This window comes from Equus asinus, chromosome 2, assembly GCF_041296235.1.
Source record: "Equus asinus isolate D_3611 breed Donkey chromosome 2, EquAss-T2T_v2, whole genome shotgun sequence".
In the NCBI taxonomy this organism is placed as follows: Eukaryota; Metazoa; Chordata; class Mammalia; order Perissodactyla; family Equidae; genus Equus; species Equus asinus.
This window is the reverse complement of record NC_091791.1, coordinates 165839960-165862744: the sequence shown is the minus strand read 5'-3', so window position 1 is coordinate 165862744 and position 22785 is coordinate 165839960. Positions and strand designations below refer to the sequence as shown.

Below are 22785 nucleotides of genomic sequence, written 5' to 3'. Positions count from 1 at the left end.
TAAAATTTTATTACATATATATACATACGTGTGTGTGTGTTTATATATAATTTGTTTTTCCTTTTATGAGGCAGATTGGCCTTGAGCTAACATCTGTGCTAATCCTCCTCCACTTTGTATGTGGGACAACACCACAGCATGGCTTGATGAGTGGTAGGTAGGTCCATGTCCCAGATCCGAACCCACGAACCCTGGGCTGCTGAAGCAGAGCACACAAACTCAACCACTGTGCCACCAGGCTGGCCCCAATTTAATGTGATAAATATATACACATGGTTTCGTTCAATTCCCAACTCAAATCCATGAGGTAAACTCTATTATCACCATTTTAAACATGAAGAAACTGAAGCACAGATATGTTAAAGCATACATCAAAAGTCATGCTGCAATGGAGATGACAGGATTTGAATCTAGTCAATTTCAACTTTTAGTCTTGTTAAGGATAACTTCAAATGTATAGAAAAGTATACACTATGGGGGCCGGCCTGGTGGCACAGTGGTTAAGCTCGCATGTTCCACTTCCGTAGCCTGGGGTTCGCTGGTTCGGTTCCCAGGTGCGGACCTGTGCACCGCTTGTCAAGCCATGCTGTGGCAGGCATCCCACATATAAAATAGAGCAAGATGGACACGGATGTCAGCTCAGCACTAAATTTACTCAAAAAAAAAAAAAATGAAAACTCTATGTAACAATGAAGCCTCACGTACTCCTCACTCAGTTTCATCAATTATCAGTTCATGGCCAATCTTCTTTCATTCATACCACCACTTGCATTTCCTCACTCTATGTTTTAAAAAAGAATCCCAGACGTCATGTTATTTTGCCCTTGACTATTTTAGCATGTATCTCTAAATTCTGATTTTTAAAAACACAGCCACAGTGTCATAATGGCACCTAAAATTAACAATAATTCTTTAATACAATCAAGTAGCCAACATGGGTTCAAATGCCAATTATTTTAGTTTGTTTCATTCAGAATCCACCTAAGGACCAAACATTGTAATTGGGTGATATGTTTTTAGGCCTCTTTTAGTTTACTCCATCCTATTCTTTGTAGTTTATTTTGAAAAAACCAAGTTTTTCCTGTAGAGCTTTCCCATGCTATGGATCTTGCGCATTGTATACTTTGGATCAGTTTAATGTGTTCCTCTGTCGTTTGTACCTTCTGTAAATTGATGATTGGTTGTAGAGGGCGGTATCTTTTTAAATCTAGTAAATAAGAAACAAAGACGATTTTCACTTCTGTAGGGAGCTCAATTCATTGAGTTACTATTTCAGGCCCAGCTAATCCTGTTTCTCTCTGGAAATGCTGAAGAAGACCAGAGATTATGGATCAGTGATGGTGTGAAGCATAGGAATTCCACCTACTTCCGAGGAGAGTACATATTTGGCATCATACTGTTCCCTCCCGAGGACCTCTGACTCTGATGGGCAGTTTTATTCTTCTCAAAGAAAAGGAAACTTTTGTTATGAAATCCAGTGGAATGGTTTTTTAAGATGACATTGTGAGGGGCACTAAGCTGTTGAGCTTGCATCCCATTGTCCAGAAGGAGACAGGCGTGAGGGCAAACACAGCAGAGGACGTAGGTAGTGGACAGGTGGCACCAGGAGCCAGGCAGAAGGCAACAGCTACATCTCATCAAGTGAAGCAGGAAAAGGGGTGAATTCAGAGCTTATCTGTATCACACGTAACAAGGACCTAATATCTATTATCATTCCTTCTTTAAAAAAACACGGGATTGTGTCCAAAATAGAAGTCGTGTAATCTAAGTGATTCAGGAAACTGGACAGCTCATTGAGTGAGCAGTAGCTTTTTGTTTACGCTTTTTTTATTTTTAAATTTTTACTACTTCGCTTTGTTTGTTTTAAGTCAAATTCTAGCCCGGGGGATACTGGAACAACTTTGCAGCAGAGATATCTTGTGTGAGATCAGAGGCTCTGCAATGTGGGGTATGAGGGTGACTAATTTCAGAGAAACCTGAAGATGGAGAAGAATTGAGAAGCAGCAAGGGCTGGAGCCTGATGGCTGCAATCATCACCTTATTCAAGGGGCTGGGATAGGCCTCAGCTGTCCTGTCGGCTGTGACAGCTTAACCTCCCCAGCCCCCAAGGCAGAGGCTCCCTGTATTACAGCTTCTGTGCATCAGCCTGTCCGTATTTAATAAGCTTGCAGCCTGACTCGGGTGGGACTCAGGGACAAACTTCAGTCTTTGAATAAACTTTCAGGACTCCCACTCGTCTTGGGAGATGCCTGTATTTTACATCGCTTTCTTTCATCCCTCTGATCCTGAGGCCCAGTGCTAATTAGGGCTTCTACCCTTTTTTAAACACTTGGATAACCACACTCATTCTCATTCTGTTCTTGGCACCTATGAGTCTTTGCATTTGCAACCCTGCTACAGATGGAACTCTCTGACTTTGAAAGAACCTCACTCAGTTACAATGTTCTTAGTTTCTCTAGGGCCAGGTGAATGGTCTTCGTTTTACGGAGATGTTTGGAGACGCTGTGACTAGAAAATCTGTCTCTCAACCTGCCTTAGGACTTCGCAGGAGCAGCTGCGTCCTCTGGAGGTCCAGCCAGCTGGTCAAAGTTCAGTGAGACCTCACACTTGCCAAACGGGCATCTTCTACATTTCCTGATTCTGCCAAGCTGAGGAGATGAAGTGTGCCTAATATCTTGTGAAAGAAACTATAACATCAAATTCAAATAAAAGCTATTTTACTTATGAGTTGGCACCTGCTCTCTCCTCTCTCTTCCTTTCCTCCCGCACTTTCCCTCTCCTGCCCAGCTGCATAGAACAGTAGCTCCTGTGTGTTGAAAGCAGGTGACTTCCCAAGTCACTCACCTCTCTGCTGCTCCCTCTGGCTCCTTGTCATCACCATGACATTATCATGCAATGTATGAGAACCATGGTAATTTCTATAACAACTAAAAGTGCCTTCCTGAATAAAGGGGAGTACCTAGTAAGTGTTAGAAACTCAGAAAGGACAGTGGACTGAGTGCTTCTGTGAAGCTAGTACAATTTTGGAAAGATCTATTCAACAGCAACTTCCTAATTAAACCTGTACATTTTACAGATGAAGAAACAGAGATTCAGAGGAGGTGACACCTAGCTTTAGGTCATACAGGTTGTTTGTGTAATAAACTCTAAAGCTGCAGTGTAATGCTCTTTCTGCCTGCTGTTCTATACTGGATACCACTAAAGCCCACTGGAATATAACCTCCATAAAGGCAGAGATCACGTCTGTCTTGATAACTAATGTTTCCCCAACGCTTACCATAGAAACTACATATCTTTTGAATTAATGAATAAACTAGACTGGAGTTTATCAGACTAGGATACTCCCCCTGGTATATGATATCACAGGGAGAAAATAGGCATAGTTAAATGAGCTGTTCATTCAGATTTGTTTGTCTTGTGGATTAGCTTACATATTATAACTAACTTAAAATTTTACTTTTAGATTAATTTATATTGTGAACAGCAAATTTGCATAGATTTTAAAAATAAAATGAGGCTGCATCAAAGTCATTATGTATTCACACAAAACTTTTGACCTCTATCCCAGAGGATCTTGTGTTCTGAGATCTTCCAATTTTTATAGAGAAACTAGAAATCCAGTTTTTAACGGGATGTCTGATTTTTAAATGTTGACAACTAACTCAGAGGTTTTAAAAATGTGTGTGGAGCGAAAAATAAAAATCTTTGTTCTTGAACAACTGTTGTAATATCTGTAAAAAGCATGAACGTTTGGACAGGAAATGGATGCTGTTCAAGGCCAGATGGATACTGGTTGCTGTGGCAGCTGTTATCCTGGCCCTGGATGCTGGAGGGGAAAGGGAAGGCAAGAGACTTGATAAGTTAGGGTAATTCCCCCTTTAAATGTCTCCCTCTGTAGGTAGCTTGTAAGTAAGAGTAACATATTTAGATGCTTTGCAAAAAACCACAGTGACGTCACAAAACAGAGAAGCCAGAGAGAGATAGTTTGAGGAACGTTTCACATCTATTCTGTCGTGCAAGTGGTCATTAGCATGATTATGGAAAGAAATCTAAGGTAAACAGTTCATTCTACCTCATTGAGTAATGATACTATTTTTGAGAAAAATCAATGTCATTCTTATTACAGTAAGTTAAAGCATTCTACATGATAATGAGTGTCGAAATGTATGAATGATTCTGAAGACTTAATAATTCATCAATATAACCACCTATTTGGTTTGAAGATAGCTAGATAATTTTCCCACCTCAATAAAACCAACACAAGATTAATAGGTTTTCTTGTTGCCCTTTTTTGTTTTATTTATTTATTTATTTATTGGTGAGGAAGATTGCCCCTAGCTAACATCTGTTGCCAATCTTCCTCTTTTTGCTTGAGGAATAGTATCTCACTTTGACACAAATCATTATTTTTAAAGGGTATTTTCTCATATATTAGCTCATTTTATATCCATAAAGAAATGTTGGTACCAAACAAAGCAAAACAAAACTAACAGAAACTTCTAACTCAAAATATGTTAGAGTTTAAAATAACAGATGTCCTGTACATGAACACTCATAGCAGCTTTAGTCATGATTGCCCCAAAGCGGAAACAACCAAAATGCCCATCAACTGATGAATGGATAAAGAAAATAAGGGATTTTCATCCAATGGACTATTATGTGGTCATGAAAAGCAGTGAAGTACTGATACATGGATATACCCTGAAAAGATTATGCTATATGAAATAAACCAGACACAGAAGGCCATTTACTACATGATTCTATTTACATGAAATGTGCAGAATAGACACATCCATAGAGACAGAAAGTAGATTAGTGGTTGCCAGCAGCTGGGGGAAAAGGGGAATGGGAGTGACTCTAACGGGTGCAGGGTTTTTTGTGGGTGATGTTCTGGAATTAGATAGTGGCGATGATTGCACAACTCTGAACATACTAAAAATCACTGCATTTTACACTTAAGAGGATTAAGTTTATGATATGTAAATCTCAATAAAGCTGCTTTTTAAAAAAAAATAGAGCTCAAACTACGCAATAATAGATCTAGTGCTAGAGTATAAAGGAGGACTGGGGGGTGGAGAGGTCGGGACAAACGCAGACTATCCTCGTATTTCAGTCTTAAGGAGGACGATGATCTCTGTGGGATCCCAGAGTCAGATTTACCTTGAAGCAAATCAGGCTTATATTTTAGGCCCTCTTATCATCCTGGGTCCCAGAAACTTGTATTTGTAATTTTCTTTTCTTTTTCTTAAAGAGAGCCTCAGAAATCAAAGAAGCACCAGACCCTGCAAAACCCATGTTTGCACCTGTCAATCCCACAGCACCATGAAAGATGGAAAAAGGACAAATGAGGCTCACAGAATTCCAGAATATCCAGAAAAGTTTCTCTTAGTGAGCTACATCCCCTCAGGGGTTAGTGAAAGGTGAACCTTTCTCTACTTTGTGTTTCTCTGGTGTGGAGAAACTTGAGATTATTTTAGCCATTTGGGGTCCCAGTGAACAAGAGTCCATGAATATCCTCCTGTCTTATAAACAGACACCTGAGTGTTTTCTTGGCCACTGAATTTGACACACTTCAGAAGGATCACAGGCATAAATGTAATGATAAAATAATATATTAAGTTACGTAGTCTTCTCATGTCCAGAATCCAGAATTCCTCATAGCACAGATCCTCAAGTCCAGAATCCAGATCATTATTTAGTGTCACAGTAAAGAGCTGCTGTGATGACAGGAAGAAGCGTGGAGGTGTGTCAGCACAGTGCAAGCAAGACACGCCATGGACGCAGCTGTTTACTGACTGGGCTGTTCTGAAACCAGTGCCCTTGACATGAGGAAAATCTCAGGAAGCTCTCCTCATAGAACTTACTCAGGCAGCAGTGTTTCTAGAGAGACCGCTAGGGAAGGAAAATTCAAGGGAAGAGAGGATAAGGGTTTCAGTCACTGGAGATGGAGTTTCTGCAGGTGAAACTCAGCAAGACACAGGATCCTGGCCTGAACTGTAAAAGCAAAGGACGAGCTTCAAGGTCACACATTAGTCCATGAACTACAAGCCCTGAGAATTTTCATTAATAGGTTGTGAAATATTTTAGTACATACCAACTGAACTGTCATGGAGCAGAGTTAACGTCACTTCCCAGGAATTGTACACCATCTTGGGGAAAGAGGCTGCACTGAAAACAGAGGCGTTTCTGGAGAACAGAGTTTAGGTTCCTCTTTACACTGTCCCTCCCCTAATTCCTCTCTGCAGACTCATCCAAGAATTCCAAGGCTCCTTGGCTCTGAGGCATCAGAGCTGGAAGTACTGTGAGGAAGCCTCCAGCGCAGAACACTGGAGAGAAGGGAACACCCCTCCCAGGGCTGCCACAGCCAGGCCCACCTGCACCCTCTGGGTTTGTGCTCAGCTCCCCCTGAATCCCCCTCACTGTGTCTCTCAGAGCGCAGTAGTACACGGCCGAGTCTGACACTTGCACTGAGGGTTTCTGCAGGTGGAAGGAGCTGTCACTCCTATTAAGAGTGGCCTGAAAACCTCTGCTGTCCGCCCCCTGGTTTTCTGATGAGCTTTTCAGGAGGAGCTGAGGCTCTTTGTTTTGATACTGGACATACCAGAAAAGGGAAAAAGAATAGCTGCTCTGGTAGGTGCAGTTCAGGGTCAGAGGTGCCCCCTCGGGCAGGATAACAGGGCCTTCTGTCTGGGTCACCGAGTCTCCATTGGTCCCTCCTAAAAAAAAAAAGTAAAGGCTTTGTTATATTGGTAATGTAAGAGGGTAGTCTCCAGTTTGTTAGGGATTAAAAGTCATCCTAAAACCAAGGAATAGAACACCTTAGAAATTTTGAGTAAATTTTACTTACTCAACATCAACAAGATCACAAGTCCCGAGCAGGAGGCAGACAGCATGGCTGGGGGAGAAACAGCAGCAGGTTTTGTTTGGGAATACACCAAAGCTGAGAGGGCTGTTCCTCTATTTTCTTGATCCTTTGGTCAATCCTCTAGAAAATCTTGGCTCCTGTGTGAAGCAAGTCAACTTCTCTGCAAGATCATGTCACAGGCTGCAAAAATGAGGTGCGCTTGGAGGTGGAAGATGAATTTGTGTGAAAACACCACCCGATGGGGAGCAGCGCCCTCTTGTGGTTCTTCCTCTGTCCCTGCAGCCTGCTTCATATCTTCGAATTTTTCTGTCACCCTCTTAAAGGTGCAGAGCAATGTGGCTCCCTTGTGTCTCCCTGGTTCCAGCATCTAATGTCTGTTCACACTGAGTATTAAGCTAGTTTTGGCACTTTAGGGTGGAATGAGAGTGTAAAAAAGTACGATCTGAGTTCTCTTCTTGACATATTCTCCCACTGGTCCTCTAGAACCAGGGGATGAGCCCCTTTGCTTAGAATGTCCTCTCTTCTCTCCCCTACCTTTGCCTGGGTAACTTCTAGTCATTCTTTAAGAACCAATTTACATGCCACCCCCTTGTGAAAGCACTCACCCATCACTTCAGGCTGAATGTGCCTGTCTCTTTTCCCACCATACCTTGTACACATGTCTGTCATTATCATCACTGCATCATATTGGAATCGTTGTGTCTTTTCCAAACTGGACTTGGTGCTCCAGAGATCAGAGACTTAATCTCATTGGTCTCAGTAAGCCATTTCTTAAAATATACAGGCCCTTAGATTATAGTAGATGCTCAAAAAATATCTGAAAAATGAGTCAATAAATGAATGAGTAGACATGTCTGGTGGGTACAATTATCTTTTATGAAGTGTAGTCACTATGAGAGCACATGTCTAGACCCCTGGTGTGACCAGCTTCTTCTAGAGTCAGATCCAGGACCTGGATAACAGGCGCATTCAGTGTTTCTCAAAATTGAATAAGGTACAGATCTTCATATAAGGGAACACTCTAATACTGACTGCTTAAAAAATATTATGGTGCCTTAATAGACACAAAAATGAAGTTAAGGATAAACTTCTTAGGCTCACAGGTCTTACATAATTACCAAATCAAACAAAATATACAATCAGTAAAATTCAAATTAAAATATTAATGTGAGAGATTATCTTCTGCTGAAGTCTAAAGAGTTGGTATAAGCTTATTAGAAGAAAGCTATAGCTGTGTGCAGTCCAATAACTCACTTGATTGAAATAATTTGGAGCTTAATGTACTATTGTCTGAATTATTGTCATTAGTTTCTAGCATTTTTAGTTTTCCTTTTCAAAAATACCATTTAAGTCACCATTATACAATTGTATTCTTTAATGAAGCACCCAAAAAATCAACTCTGAAAAAAATATATATTGTGCATTGACTGCTACCCTCACATCTACTGAATTGCAAGTTGATACATTCAAACAGTGAATGAGAGTAATACATCTCCTGTCAATGGAAACACGGCAGTAACTGTGGGAATTTAGGTTCTTTAAGGTTTGACCTGTCTGTAGTACCACGTACCATATCCTAACCAAATTTTCCGAACACTTTTCTCCATTTAAACAACTGTGATATCTTTATTTGTAGAGTACCATTGTTTCATTTGTCTTTAATTTGGTAAAAATAACATAAAGAACACAAAAGCATCAAAATTAAGCAGACTATTTTAAGTTGGTCTACAGATAATTAGAAACATGTCTTTATTATTTTATTTTGTTGCCATCAAACAGAAAACTCCAAATCTAAGAATTCTCATTTAATTACTATACTCAATGAGTTGGCAATCATTTTTCTGCAATGGGCCAAATAGTAAATATTTTAGGCTTTGAAGTCTCTCTTGCAACTACTCCACTCTGCTGCTATAACATAAGGCAGCCATAGTTAATGCGTAAATAAATGACCATGGCTGTTTTCCAATAAAACTTTCTTTACAAAAACAGGTAGTAGGCAGCTTTGACCTGTGGACTGTAGTTTGCCAACCTCTGCTTTACCCCCAAAATTTACCCATAAACCTCCAAAGGTCCATGAACTGCAATCATAGAAACTCAGCCACATTTTCTTGTTTGTTCTTTCACTACAATATTATCATAGTTCTTTAAGGGGGCTTAAAACAAAGGAAATATATTAAATAAGTTAATGGATAGTAAGGAGAAAGAAGGCGATTTGATAATCTTAATGCCTAAGATACTTTGGTGCTGAGAATTCAAGGGTGGTCCCTGTCATTAAGGAGCCCAGAGTAGTGGTAGAAATAGCTTTTCATCAAGTGCTCAAAGAAATAAAAGAAAAGCTGCAAGTGTGAAAAGGCAGAGTTCTATGATTCTAAAAGTGCACTTTGAGCTTCCTTCAGCTACTGACTTGGGCAGATATAAAAGAATAAGCAGGCATTTACTAGTTTCTTTTCTTTTGAAGGGAGGAAAAAGAATTTTAGGGAAAGGAAAAAGAATAAGAAAATCTCCTAAAATGGCTATGAAGGAGGAACAAGATGCTTTTAAGAAACAAATATCATGGGGCAGGCCCCGTGGCCAAGTGGTGAAGTTTGCACGCTCGGCTTCTGCGGCCCAGGGTTTTGCTGGTTCAGATCCTGGGCGTGGACATGGCACCACTCATCAGGCCACGCTGAGGCAGTGTCCCCCACGCCACAACTAGAAGAACCCAAAACTATGTACTGGGGGGCTTTGGGGAGAAGAAGTAGAAAAAAAATATGAGAATTATTGAAGACAAAGAGAAAGAGAGAGAGCAAGAGATTAGGAACATATTACAGAATGAACTTGGAAAGGTAGCAAGATCCTAAATTATACAAGGTTTTCTGGGTTAAAATAGGAAATTTTTCTTTATTCTAAGAACAAATCGGGATCCAGGTGATTGACATGCTCAAATTTGCACTCTGACAAGACCGCCTCACTACACTGAGGAGTGATGGGATGTGTCGAATGTGCTGGGAGCAGGGGAGCAAGGGGTTAAGGTGGACTTTTGACTAGGATTGTGGGGGTGAATTGCACTGTGAGGGTTGTGATGTCTTCTGGAAGACTCTTAGGAGGCAAATTCAATAGGACTGGGAGATAGATTGGATATGGCATTTCAAAAATTAGTAACTATGAATCAAAAAAAAAATACCTTAAGTAGAAGCTGTTGGGTGGAGTTTCTGGAAATGCTGACTCAGCCAGCATTGACCTGCTTGCCTTTCAACTTTCTCTTTCTTTCTGCCAAGAAGGCGTATAAAGTGGACGGATCTCTAACAGTTTCTTAAAAGTATAAAAACGGGTGACATCTTAAGCATGAGCAACAGTGAACTGTAAAGATGCAACATGGTGAAGCTAGCATTACAGCGTCACATATGATAGAGCATTTTTATGTACATTAAAATAAACTCTACCCTGTTAAAAATACTACTACTTGAGTTTTATAACTTTAAGCTGAGTCAATCTCTAACTGATAGAGATGATGTTCATTAAAAACACAAATTCATCATTTCATCAGAAACTGATTGAATAAGCTGGGGTAGAGCCTGGTAATCAGATCTCCAAAGGTGCTCTAGGTAATTCTGATACAGGTGATGGTGCTGGTTGAAGGTCTGGCATTTGGGAAACAGGGCCATATACAACATCTCCCTTACCTCCCCCATCTTTTTCACCAAACACGCAGATAAACACAAATGCCCTCATTTTCTTCACACACACATTTTCAGTAGTATCAAAACTGCATTAAAAAACTATATTCAGCCTTTATATTTCTTGCTAGGAGCAAGAATAAACGGATGGAAAATTATTATGCATTTGATAATAAAATTACCTACTTTCACAAAACAATACTTCAGGACCTAGCAGTGGAGAACATACATGTCTCACTGGGATGGGGAAAAATTATGACGTTCTTATAAGTTCCCACTTTACTAACGGAGAAATTGAGTCTCCAAAATTACACAACTGGTAAACGGCAGAATCAGATTTGTCTCCCTCGCTCCAAAGATTCAGATCCTTGTCCCCATCGACACACAATGTATCCACTCCTCAGCTTTAAAATGAAAAGTTTGGTTGAAAGAGTCCTAAGATCTTTTCTAACTCTAAGGCCTGATGAATCTACTGTTTCCTATACAGGAATCAGAGGAAAGGGTCAGCTCATGAATCTCGAGGACCCACTAAAGTCTTGAGGGCGCTGCACACATGGCAGACAAGACCTCTAATACTGAGAAGTACTTCTCCATTCTCCACAAGTGTCCAGAGTTTACTTTTTTCTTCTTTGCTTGAAGGTCTTTAGGGCTCATCGGTCCAATTCCTTTATTTTAAGTGAGGGAATTGAAAGCTGCTACGCTGATGATGTGCCTAAGGTCATGTAGCCAGGATTGGCAGAAGTGAACCTGGCATTTCAGTTTCCCATTCTGAATCTCATACCTTTTACCTTAGTCCAAGGTGCTTCCAAAAAAATCACGATTTGAGAGGGCCTCCCTTTCATGGTGCCAGCTCTTTGTAGACTCTCTTTCATGGGAAGATGTAACCACCACCTCTACCCACTGTGGGGACTCCTAAGAGGCAGCTCTGGCAGAGTTTGTGTAGGGGCTGCAGGTGCCTGGTCAATGCTGTGTCTCCACAGCACAGAAGTAAGCATCAGAGTCTGCAGCCTGGGAAGCCGTGATGGACAGGGAGCTGCTTTTGCTGGAGGTGTCAAGCGTGACTCGTAGTCTTCCGCTAGGTTTCTCTCTTTCATTTCAACGTATTAAAATCAGTCATGCAAGTCCTCTACCTGCATCTTGTCTATACCGCTGTAAACTGTTCATACTAGTTTCATAACTGCAGTTCATGGTGGCATTTTCACCCTCTGAGCACCCTGAGATGCTCAGGGCCTGAAGATTCTGTTCTCCTTGTTGGCTGTTCATCCCTAGACAGAAACACAGGGCAGAGATAAGGCGTCAGTCATTGCATTTCCACTCTCTAGTGTTTACATTTCCTTCCATAATGTTCTGGTACATTTCCAAGTTAACAAGGAGACTTTGTCCCTCAATCTTGTGGGCTCTGAACTTTGGTCACCCTGTTCCCATCACCAAGAGCCTCAACTCACTGGCCAGTTGAAGACATAGGATCACCAAAGACACTCCCAGGAGTTTCTCCATTCTTCTTCCTTATTGGGATCATAGAAGACTCAGCTCTGGGGCCTGAAATGGAGCCAGATTCCTGAGTCTAAAGTTAGCTCTCTTTACAGGATATATTTATCTAGTCCCTCTGGATCCCAGAGAGTCTCAGGTTTCTTACTTAGCCAATCAGACTCGAGCTCAACCTTTGCTTTCAATATACACATGTTGATTTCAAACCCAGTGAGTCTGAGGAGAGAGAGGCACTGCCAGCTTCTGGCAGCATTATCCTGCTGATAGAATGTGCTCTGAAACGTGAAGTGTGTACAGAGCAGATTCAGATGTTACAAAGCTCCTCTATTCTCTGCTTTCATTGAACTCCAGTTCCACCCTAAAGTAAAAACAGATGCAGTTTAATTCAGGTAAGAACTCAAGGAAGAAAGAATGTTGTGCCCATTGTTTCTAGAATACCTCTGAGAGGCACTGTTAGTTTTCTTACAATCACCTCAGATAATGAATCTGTGAGCTCCCTTTTTTGTTGAATTTGCCTAATGCTGGAATTAGATTGTTTATAAATCAGAGTTCTTATTGGTGAGGAACAGATACTGACTATGGCTGAATTAAGTAGAAAAGGAATAAGTTAATTAATATTGGATTTGCCTCAGAATCTCCAATAGGGTTCGAGAACTGGACTCAAAAGCTGATGAGTCAGGAACAAAATAAAAAATCAGTCTGAAGAACTGTTCCTCTGAGTGTCCCATGGGCTTCTCTTCTAAGCTCCAGCCTCTGCAGGTCGTGCTTTCAAGGTTGCTAGTACAGGACACTATACAGCTGCAAAACCGCTGCCCCTATTCTCCTGGAACTAGAATCTGCATCTTGTTGCAATTACCACCATTCTTTCCTTTTCTTCATAAGTAACTCCTGAGTCAAAATTTGAGAAAGTTCATGTGCCCACACTTATCTGCAGAGTAGAGTGGATATATGAGTGTATTAGTTTGCCAGGGCTGCCAAAACAAAATGCCATAGACTGAGTGGCTTAAACAACAAAAATTTATTTTCTCACAATTCTGGAGGCTAGAAGTCCAAGATCAAGGTGTCAGCAGTTTGGTTTCTTTTTTGGTCTCTCTCTGTGGTTTTCAGATGACTACCTCCTTGCTGTGTCTTCACGTGGTCGTCCCTCTGTGTGTATGTTGTCTGTTTCCTAATCTTCTCTTTTTATAAGGGCACCAGTCATCTTGGATTAGGGTCCACCCTAATGACCCCATTTTAACTTAATTACCTCTTTAAAGGACCTGTCTCCAAAATACTGTCACATTCTGTGGTACTGGGGGTTGGGGCTTCAATATATGAGCTTCGAGGGGACACAATTCATCCCATAACAGTGAGTACCTGATATTTTCAGTTTCTTTGGCAGGAGGCAGTAGCAATCAGGAGAAGAAGCTTTGTAGTGTAGGGGAGGAAGACCTTTCCTCTCCATTACCTAGGTTCGTCTGGCCAGAGAACAAATTAAATTCACATGAGACAGAATAGCAGGAGAAAATTAAACAAAGCTTTATGAGGAACCATGGCCCGGGGCCTTTCTACCCGAAGGAAGAAAGGGCACCGAAGAAGTGGGGTGCACAGATTGGTTATATACCCCCAAACAGGGTGATTCACATATGCTTGAAATGTCCCTCCCACAATAGTCACAAGATTGCCCTGTCAGCACAGTGCTTGATGGACACAGCAGGAGGCAAGTCTATTGTCTTGAGCTGGGTGGTCACAGGTGAGTGCAGCAATCAGTTCCTAGCCTAAGGAAAGATGCTTAATCCTTAAAGAAATGCCAACATTGGGAGGGGGAGGGAAGTCAGTTACAGGAGGTTACCAGACAAGCACAATAAACAAATGCAGATTTAAGTCCTTGCCTTCCCCATTGATTAAGAGTTTCTAGAGACAAGGTCATCTCCTTTCTTCTTCCTGGTACAGAGAGGGAGGCACCTTTACAGATAGAGATTTCCTTTACAATGTAAATGTCTCCTAACAAAAGGCAAGCAAGTTCCACTCCTCAGAGCCTCCTTCCCTGTCCCAGTTTATCAAAAGCAATCAGCCTCAAATAATCCTGATGCCGAAGAGACATATCTTGGGGTGGCCAATTCCAGTCCCCACAGTAGTCAGTCCATCAAAGCTGAGATTAGATCTACTCATTCAGTAGTTATTTATGCCCTCTGTGCCTATAGTCTCTTGATTGTAAAATGTGAATGATGATTAATAATACTATCTTTTTAGAGTTTTTTGAAGTTATTGACAAAATAAAATGCTACTTGGAACAGGGCTGACATTTACTAATGACTCAAAAATTACTGTTGTTATAAGAAAATGGATCCTGATGCTGAGCAGTCAAAAAGAATGGCAAACATCCTCTAGGGTATTTTATAAACATTTTCAAAAATTGATTTTAAGATGTCCTGTGCATAAAATAGAGTGAGAGATGGGGAAGAGGGAAAGAAATGAAGAAACTGTTATTTCTTCCTGATCAAAGAAGAAAGAAAGAGATTGTTGGCTGGAGCAATGTGTGTGTTAGAGAGTGCTAGGAGATGAGTCGAGAAAATGGCTTGGGTTGGATGACTGCCAGAATAAATATGGATAATTTGTCAGTAGGAAACAAAGAAATATTAAAACTTTTTGAGTAAGGAATTTGTGTTATTTAAGAATATTTAAGAAGCTATTTAAGAAGCTAAAGTTTTAATCTGTTCTTTGCCAGATAGCTCTGAAAGGTTTGTGAGGAAATTTAGAATAGTAGTTAAAAGATGTCCCCTGGCTCTGGGAAATTGAGGGACTTGTCCACTGTCTTACAAGCAATAATCTAGTTCTCTCAATATTTATATGTATTTGGCTGTATATGCAAAATGTATACCCAAAAGAAGAAAAAGAACCAGAAACATTACTGTTCCCTGGCGAGGAGAACTTGAGGTTAACTAAGTGGGGTGAAAGGGAAACTTTTCATTGTGCCTTTTGAATTTTAAACCAGGAGAATTCATTTCTCATTCAAAAATGAAATGGGTGAAAAAATATGCCTATAACAAATAGTCTGCATTAGAGGAATTCAAGGATGGTTCAACATTAGAATATCCATTAACATAGTTCTTCAAGTTGAAAAAAACAATATCCATATAACCTTGAAGATAACAAAAAATAGTAAACTTCAAAATATATTCCTGATAGAAAATCTCAACTAATTAAAAATAAAATATCTAATCCTGTTGCAAGATAAAGCATATCTATTCAAAATATATCAGCAAATGTTATACTCAATAGTCAAAAATAAATGTCATTTGTTTTAAAGTTAAGAGAAAGGATAAGATTGTTCATAAATATCCATTAAATGATATCCTAACAATAATCTTATAATAGTATAATATAAAAGAAAGATTCTATTCATAATACCAAGAGTTAAATGTCTGTGAGGAAACTTAAGCAAATTAAGAAAACTAAACATCTTTTAAAAGAAACGTAAAACAAAGAATAAATTTATATTTTATATGTTAATAGGAATCAGTGTTCATTAATTAATATTAATAGAAAGATGTAAATTATAAGGTTTGTACTGCTTGAAAAATAATTTTTAAATTTAATACTGATAGAAAAAATTTTCAAACTAAAACAGATTCAAGAAGCCTATCTTTTATATAGCCTTTGAAAAGATATAATCTGGAGAAGCAGTATTTTTTCCTTCCTATCTGAATTTTTGAGAATTATGCTCTTTATATATTGGATTCACAAACGTTAATAGGACGTAGTTATGTATTGGTGAAGTCCCTGCCTCCAATCCTACCAGACATTTAGTCAGCTCTTTCAATTTGACACCCAATTTTTTTAATCCCAAATAAGTGGTAAAATCTTATAAGCTTTAAGGTAGACAAAGAAAAGGAAAAATACCTACCAGAGAGAGAATCAGGTTAGTTTCCACTGAAACAGTAAATGCTAGAACAGCACTTCTCAAAATGTGTGTCTGTGGATCACCAGAAGATTGCAAGAGTATTTCAGGTGATCTGCAAGGTAAAACCTATTTTAATAATAATACTAAGATATTATTTGGGTTTTTCACTATGTTGACGTTGACAATGATGGTGCAAATGAAATTGCTAATATCTTGACACGAGTAAAATCAATGACACCAAAATGTTCTAGTAGTTATTGTATGTATCCATCACCATCACATACTTGCAAAGGAAAAAAAATTACTTAAAAATGCCATTGATGAATAAGTAAAAAAAAATTTACTAAATCTTGACCCTTGTGTATTTATCTTCTTAACATTCTGTGTGATGAAATAGGGAGTAAACATAAAGCATGTTTGCGGTATACTGAGCATGATGGTTGTCTCAAGAAAAAGAATTGTTACTTTTTATATTTATTTTTATATGAATTTATTTAACATTCCTTTACTAAGTACATATTGTGTGCTGAAAATTGTGTTAGAAGGTTGGATAAAAACCAGAGAGAACACCATATCTCTTCTCTGGAGCCTCTGGCACAACAGGAAGAGAAGGCAAGATAAAGTTTTAATGCATTGTGATGGGTGCCAGGGTGAAAATAAATCCCCATTGTACAGTTGTTAGAAAGGGAGGGTGAAGGTGTAGCTCCAGAAGTCATGAGATGCTTAAAATATAAGAAGCTGCTTGGGCTGGAAATTGAACAATCAGTAGATGGAATGATAAACAACACAACAATTCAAGGACTTGTCACCTCAGTGAAGTTTCTAGGGGTCGACTGGTCCAGAAAATGTTGAGAAATCCCCTCTAAGGTGAAAGACATATGGCTGTACCACATACCACCTGCCACAGGAAAAGAGGCACAAAATTTGGAAGAGGAAACTGTACAGTAGGTTCAATCTTCTGTGCAATCTACTTTACCACTTTGGTCTTATAATCCAGCAGATCCAACAGAGGTATTTGAAGTTTCCATGGCAAACAGGATGGAAACTTTGGGAAACACCAAAAGGAGAATCACAGCCTAGTCCTCTAGTGTTTAGGGAGAATATATGCCCTTTTCTTCAAGTAACTATTCTCCTTTTGAGAAACAGCTTCTGACTTGCTGATTGACCTTGGTGAAGTCTGAATATCTAACAGAGAACAGATGGCCATGCAGCTTGAACTACCATCATGAACCAAGTGTTGTCTGACCTACTTGCCCACAATGTTGGTCACACCCAGCAGAAATATATCATCAAGTGAAAATGGTATATGAGAGACTGGGCTCAGGCAGACCTAGAAGGTACAGGTAAGTGGCATGAGTAAACGCCTCAGCTTCCTTTGTCACCAACTTTTCTGATATTGTCTACTCTCCCTTAATACATGCCTATAGCCTCCCGAGGAGTTCCTTGCAATCAGTGAACTGAGGAAGAAAAAACCCAGGCCTACTTTTGAAATGGATTTGTACCACACAAAACCAGCACTGTTATAACCTCATCGAAGGACAATGGGGAAGGAAAATCCCCCCAAACATCAGGTGGTTCATTTTGGTTGTCCATTTTATCTAGAGTGAGAGACAACCACAAGTACTGATCTACATTGATTCATAGTCAGTTGCTAATGGTTTTGCTGGATGGTAAGAGACTTGGAAGGAACAGGATTGGAAGACTAGTGACAAGGAAATCTAGGGAAGATATATCTGGATGGGCCTCTAAGAATGGGCACAGACAATCAAGATAATTACGCTCCTTGTGAATACTGACAAAGGGAAAACCACTTCAGTGGAAGATCTTGATGATGAACAAAATGATATACTCTATGGATGTGTCGACTTCTTTCCCCAGACAACCCAATGCTTGCTCAATGATCCCAGAAACAGTGGCCTTGTTAGCAGGAATAGAAATTATGCATGATCTCAAAAGAACTGATTTCTCCTTATCAAGTTTTACTTAGCTAATGATACCGCCAAATGCCTAGTCTGTTAACCACGGAGACTAATGCTGAGCCCCTAATATGATGTCATTCCCCAGAGGGACTGCCCAAACACATGGTGACATGTTGATTGCATTAGACATCTTCCATGGTAATGGTGATGGCTGAAATTTTTCATCACTGGAATAGACAAAAATACTTACTTACGGATTTTTCCTCATTGCTTCTGCCAGCATCATCTTCATGAACTCACAGAATGCCTAACTTCATCAAGATAGTCCCCTTAGCATTTCTTATGATGAAGGAACTATTTTCACAGCAAAGGATTACAGCAGTGAGCACAAGACCATGGAATTACCTAGTCTTACCATTTACCCATGTCCCAAAAGTGACTCGTCTGTTGAAATATAGAAAGGAGTATTGATTCAGTTATGACATTAGTTAGAAGACAATCCCATGAAAAGACGGGGTTCTGGCTTACAAGATGGAGTATATGCTTTATTATATGCCATTGTCTTTTTCTCTTCCCTCACCGTAATTATTTTATATACAAATTCCTGGAGACTAACTTTACAACTTAGTCTGTATACAACAGCAGATTCTGTGGAATTTCCTCTGAATTTTAGAAGTAATTAATATGTAGTCAGAACTCCATAGTGACTGTTGGAAGAATAATGTTTTAGGAGGTTCCGTATTTGGGGGAAAGGATGAGAACTTCTTCACTTGTTTAAAGGACTGATTTAGCTTGTTAGATGGAAACATAGAGTCATTTCCTGGTTGTTTGGAAGTTCAAATGTGTGTGGAGGGGTCCATTTGAAAGACCAATAACCAGAAGGATGAGAGGCGCTAGTTATCAATTGATTGCCTTTCAATTCCAAATCCCCCCTTCATTGTCCTATTTGTGATTCTGGACCTGGACCTTGTAAACATTTCTCCTTTGCTGGCTGGCATGATATTAAGCTTTGTCAGTAGAGGGAACTGGAAGGACACTACAGAAGGAAGGGGCCTCTCTTCCTGGTTCTGGCATGTTTTCCTCACTTCTTTTTCCTGCAGTGCTTGGCCAGCCTGTGGGACACCAGTGACACTTACTCCCAGCAAAGTTCAGTGACAGCTCACAGGTGGTTTCTTGAAAATTTCGTGAGCACCCGAAACAAGTTCAGCCCCACTCCTTTGCCAGTTTCCTGTAAATTCTGTGGGAACCCTGGTGTGTGTCTTCCCCCTTGGCAGCCTTTTTCTCTGACACATCAGCAAACTTCTCCACCATCCAGCAGGCTACAGCCACACACCCCTCCATGAGGTCTGAATCATAGATTCAGCAGGAGAATCTCTGCTGCTGGAGAAGGGGGCATGTATTACATTGTGCTACTTACTTTGGAACTCTGGCTTAGTCCTAGAGATAAGAACTTCTCCTTACATATGTTATTCCTATGTTCTTTACAGTTATTTTAACTCATTAGTAATTGATTCTCTGCTATTAATTAATAATTCTTTACATTAAACTTTCCTTGTTCAAATTACTGCTTTTTTCTCTGATTGTGCCTTGACTGAGTTAGTAGGAGTCCGTGACGTGCATGAGAGGAAAGACATTAGATGCAGAAAGATCAGCAATCACATGTCACAAAACAGTGTGGTACTTGTAAGGAAATGTGCTTAAGTATGTGGTGGTGAATACATGCGGGGTGGATGGGGTGGCAGAGGAGTCAGAGAGGTGGGACTGTACCACTTTAAACCTGGACAGTTCCAGGGTCTCTTCTGGGCCAAAAAAAAGATTTTTTTATGCTGTGCTATATTGTTTTTATTTCAAAAGTGCTTTTTCCAGGTACTACTAGACAGAGCAAATACACTTACTATTCTGAAAACTTATTAGGCAGAGTAGATTATGAAAAAAATTCCTGGAAATTTTTAAGGTTAAGCTATAGCTTACAGATAACTGATGATATTATATCTAAGAGGTAAACTCAGTGTCAGTCTCTAGAGAAAGAATGCCCCACTGTGGCCAAATAGAGAACTGACAGAGAAATATCTTCTGTAACTCCTGAAGGGTTTGTGCTCTGCTTCCCTTGTAAACCCAGTCACTGTGTCACTCAGAGCGCAGTAATACATGGCTGAGTCTTCCTCTTGAGCTGATGGTTTCTTCAGATAGAAGGACTTCTCACCCTTGTTAAGGTTGGCCGTGAAACCTTTGATGCTCTCTACTGAGGTGTGTTTCAGGAGTAACTGGGGACCTTGATTGGGGTACTGGACATACCAGAAGAGATAAGGACTCACTGAAGATGAGTAGCTGCACTTCACGTGCACTGGGGCCCCTTCAACGACAGAGATGCGGTCCTCAGGCTGAGTCACTGTCTGGGCTCGTGCTCCTCCTGTAACACCAAGTTTGGATCAGGTGAGTCTTGCAGACTGAGGAGAATATTTCTTTAAACTGATTCTAAATCAGAAGACCATAGAAAGAGAATAAAAAGAGACTTTACTCACTGAGTGTGAACATCATCACAAGCACTGAGATGAGGATGGGCTTCATGTCTGAGCTGTGAGGAGGCAGGAGGCTCTTTTCTGGAAACAGTTCAGCCACATGGACACTCTGACTGAGCGGTGAGTGAGTTTACTCAGTGGGTAAAGCAAAAGCTCTTCCTCAAAGGGCTCATTGCTTTCTAACTTTCTACCGAGTTCAATTTGTGTAGCATCTTCCTCTAAAGGCCAAATTTGATATTGCAGATAACCTCAGTCTTCAGAAAGCCTTGAAACTCTCAAAGAGAATGAAGAGGCATTTCCTCTACAGTTAATGAGACATCTCGTAAAGCTCTAGTAATTGAAAAAGTATGTTATTAGAGAGGTCCAGCTAGAGAGGTCAATGGAACAGAATACAAAGTCCAAACAAACAAATTACTTACGGAAATTTAATTACAATAAAAATGAGGAAAAGATGGTATATTCGATAAAATGTGACTTCATGAATGGAGAGTTACTTAGAAATTAACAAATAAATTTGGATGCCTACCTTAATATCCGTTACAAAATAAATTCCAAATGAAATAAAATTTAATGTTCTAAAATAAAAGACAAACTTTTTTAATAAAATTTAGAATAGTCATAAATTTTCTAAGCATGGCAGTCAGAAAGCATAAGGGAAAATATTAATAGATCACACTTTATAGAAATTTAAACTTCCTTACAGGCATGTCAATGAAATGTTTAAATATCACCAGATCAGATTATTTTCCATCCATTTTCATGGAGTCTGAACTTTACCACACCAGGAAGCGGCCCTTTAGAATTTTCATTTTACAAGTATTTTTTTTTAAATAAGCTATAAATAAAGGAATGATCATTTGGCCTAGGAAGAAGGCACTTCTAAAAAGATGGTAGGTTGAAAATGTCCCTGATCCCCTGTGCTTAGCCAAGGAGTTTCTGTGGTGACCAGCCAGGCTATCTCAAGAGAACTCAAGTGAGGGAACCCATTCAGGGCTCATATATGAATCTGGGGTCAGGTAACAGGTAGCTCCAGGATGAAGAGCAGAAAACCACAGATCATGGAGGGAGCTTGGCCTGCAGAGATCAGTGGACCTGTAAGAAGGAAACTAATTCTGTTGAGAAGCCTCTCCTCTAGCCCCCAAATAGCTGAGAAGAAAGTCACAGGCAGGCTGAGTCCCATCTGTCCTTAATGAAGAGGAGGAAAGAGAGATCAGAGAGCAAAGAGATATTTTTCTAGTTTTTCAGCAGAGTACTGACATTGCTGCTGATATCAGCGCCCTGCTTTCTGCGACATTGCTGACCACAGGCACAGAAACGTCTAGGCTTTTCAGCCTCACAGGATTGCCTCCACTTAAAGTTCCCCAGTAATCAGACTGCCAGGAGGAGAGTAGAGAAAGGAAAGGATACCTCAGAGAGAAGCAAGGGCTTCATCTAGGTCAAGTATAGCCTGAAGAAATTATCAGGGTCAGTGACCAAATTTCCTTAGCCAAAAATCAGGACACATAGCTTGAAAAGTGATCCAGAATTCATTTACAAGAAAGTTCTCATGAAGAAAGAATACCCCACTGAGAGCACTGTTTATTAATTTAATTCTCTTAAAAGAATAAATACAACTTAATCAAATTAGGAGAATTCTGTAAACTTCAGACTTACGGTCATCAGGAACAAATACAATGTCTCTGACAAGAATTTTGTTGATGGAAAGAGAAATAAGACTTGTATCCAATGACTACATGACCTCGTTTCCATCTCCCTTCTCCTCCTGTCCAACACTTCCCCCAACACCTTGCAGGTACACCTGGCTGTTTCTGCTCTGAGACTATGAATACAGGCCAAAATTTAAGTAACTGTGGCCAGTTTCTTTCTCCTAATCGCTCTTTTCTTTTCTCTCTTTTCTCCTTTTTCTCTATGCATGTTATTATTTTTCTCCCATTTCATCTCCTCATCTCTTTTTTCCTGTTTTTTTTTTTTTTTTTTTTTTGTCTCAGAAGAGGTATTATAGACGGTAGAAATCATTGGAATAATTTTGAAGTGAGAGTGAAGGCTCATATTTCAGAATTTTTAGTCATGAAAATCAAAACTGTGTATAGGTGATGTAGATGTTTTCTTCTGGAGCTCCCAGCTTTACCACGGCCCTGGTTCTACTCAGTTCTGCTTGGGGAATCTTCTAGATTATGCTTACCAGAGCAGCAGACCTTCCTCGCAGATGAACGTGTGGAGACTCCCCCTGTTCTTATAGTATATGACTAGTTCAGAGGCTCCCTTAACTGCTGCTGACCTTCATTCAAATTTTGATGAAGATTCAAGTATCGCAGAACTTGAGAAAAAAGCTCCTCATTTAGAGCAAAGCCTGGAGAGCCTCTTAGTGGTCTAAAACCATCAGGCCAACTACTCATCAGCCTCACCAGATCCCCAGAGCCCTCATTCCATTCTCTCCTGAGGACCATCCGCAGAT

The 22785-nt window shown here is 40.0% G+C and overlaps 1 long non-coding RNA gene and 1 gene segment (V, D, J or C); both read right to left on the bottom strand.

The window, feature by feature from the left end:
* Positions 1–6103: 6103 nt before the first annotated feature.
* On the bottom strand, positions 6104–7034 carry LOC106840672 (T cell receptor alpha variable 18-like). The segment is given in 2 exon segments: positions 6104–6716; positions 6848–7034. Coding segments are annotated over 2 exon segments (534 nt in total).
* Positions 7035–7822: 788 nt separating this feature from the next.
* On the bottom strand, positions 7823–16006 carry LOC139044526 (uncharacterized). Its single transcript, XR_011501495.1, has 3 exons — positions 15896–16006; positions 11967–13466; positions 7823–11786 (listed from the first exon to the last, which is right to left on the bottom strand). It is a non-coding gene; the product is annotated as an uncharacterized lncRNA (long non-coding RNA).
* Between the last annotated feature and the right edge of the window lie 6779 nt (positions 16007–22785).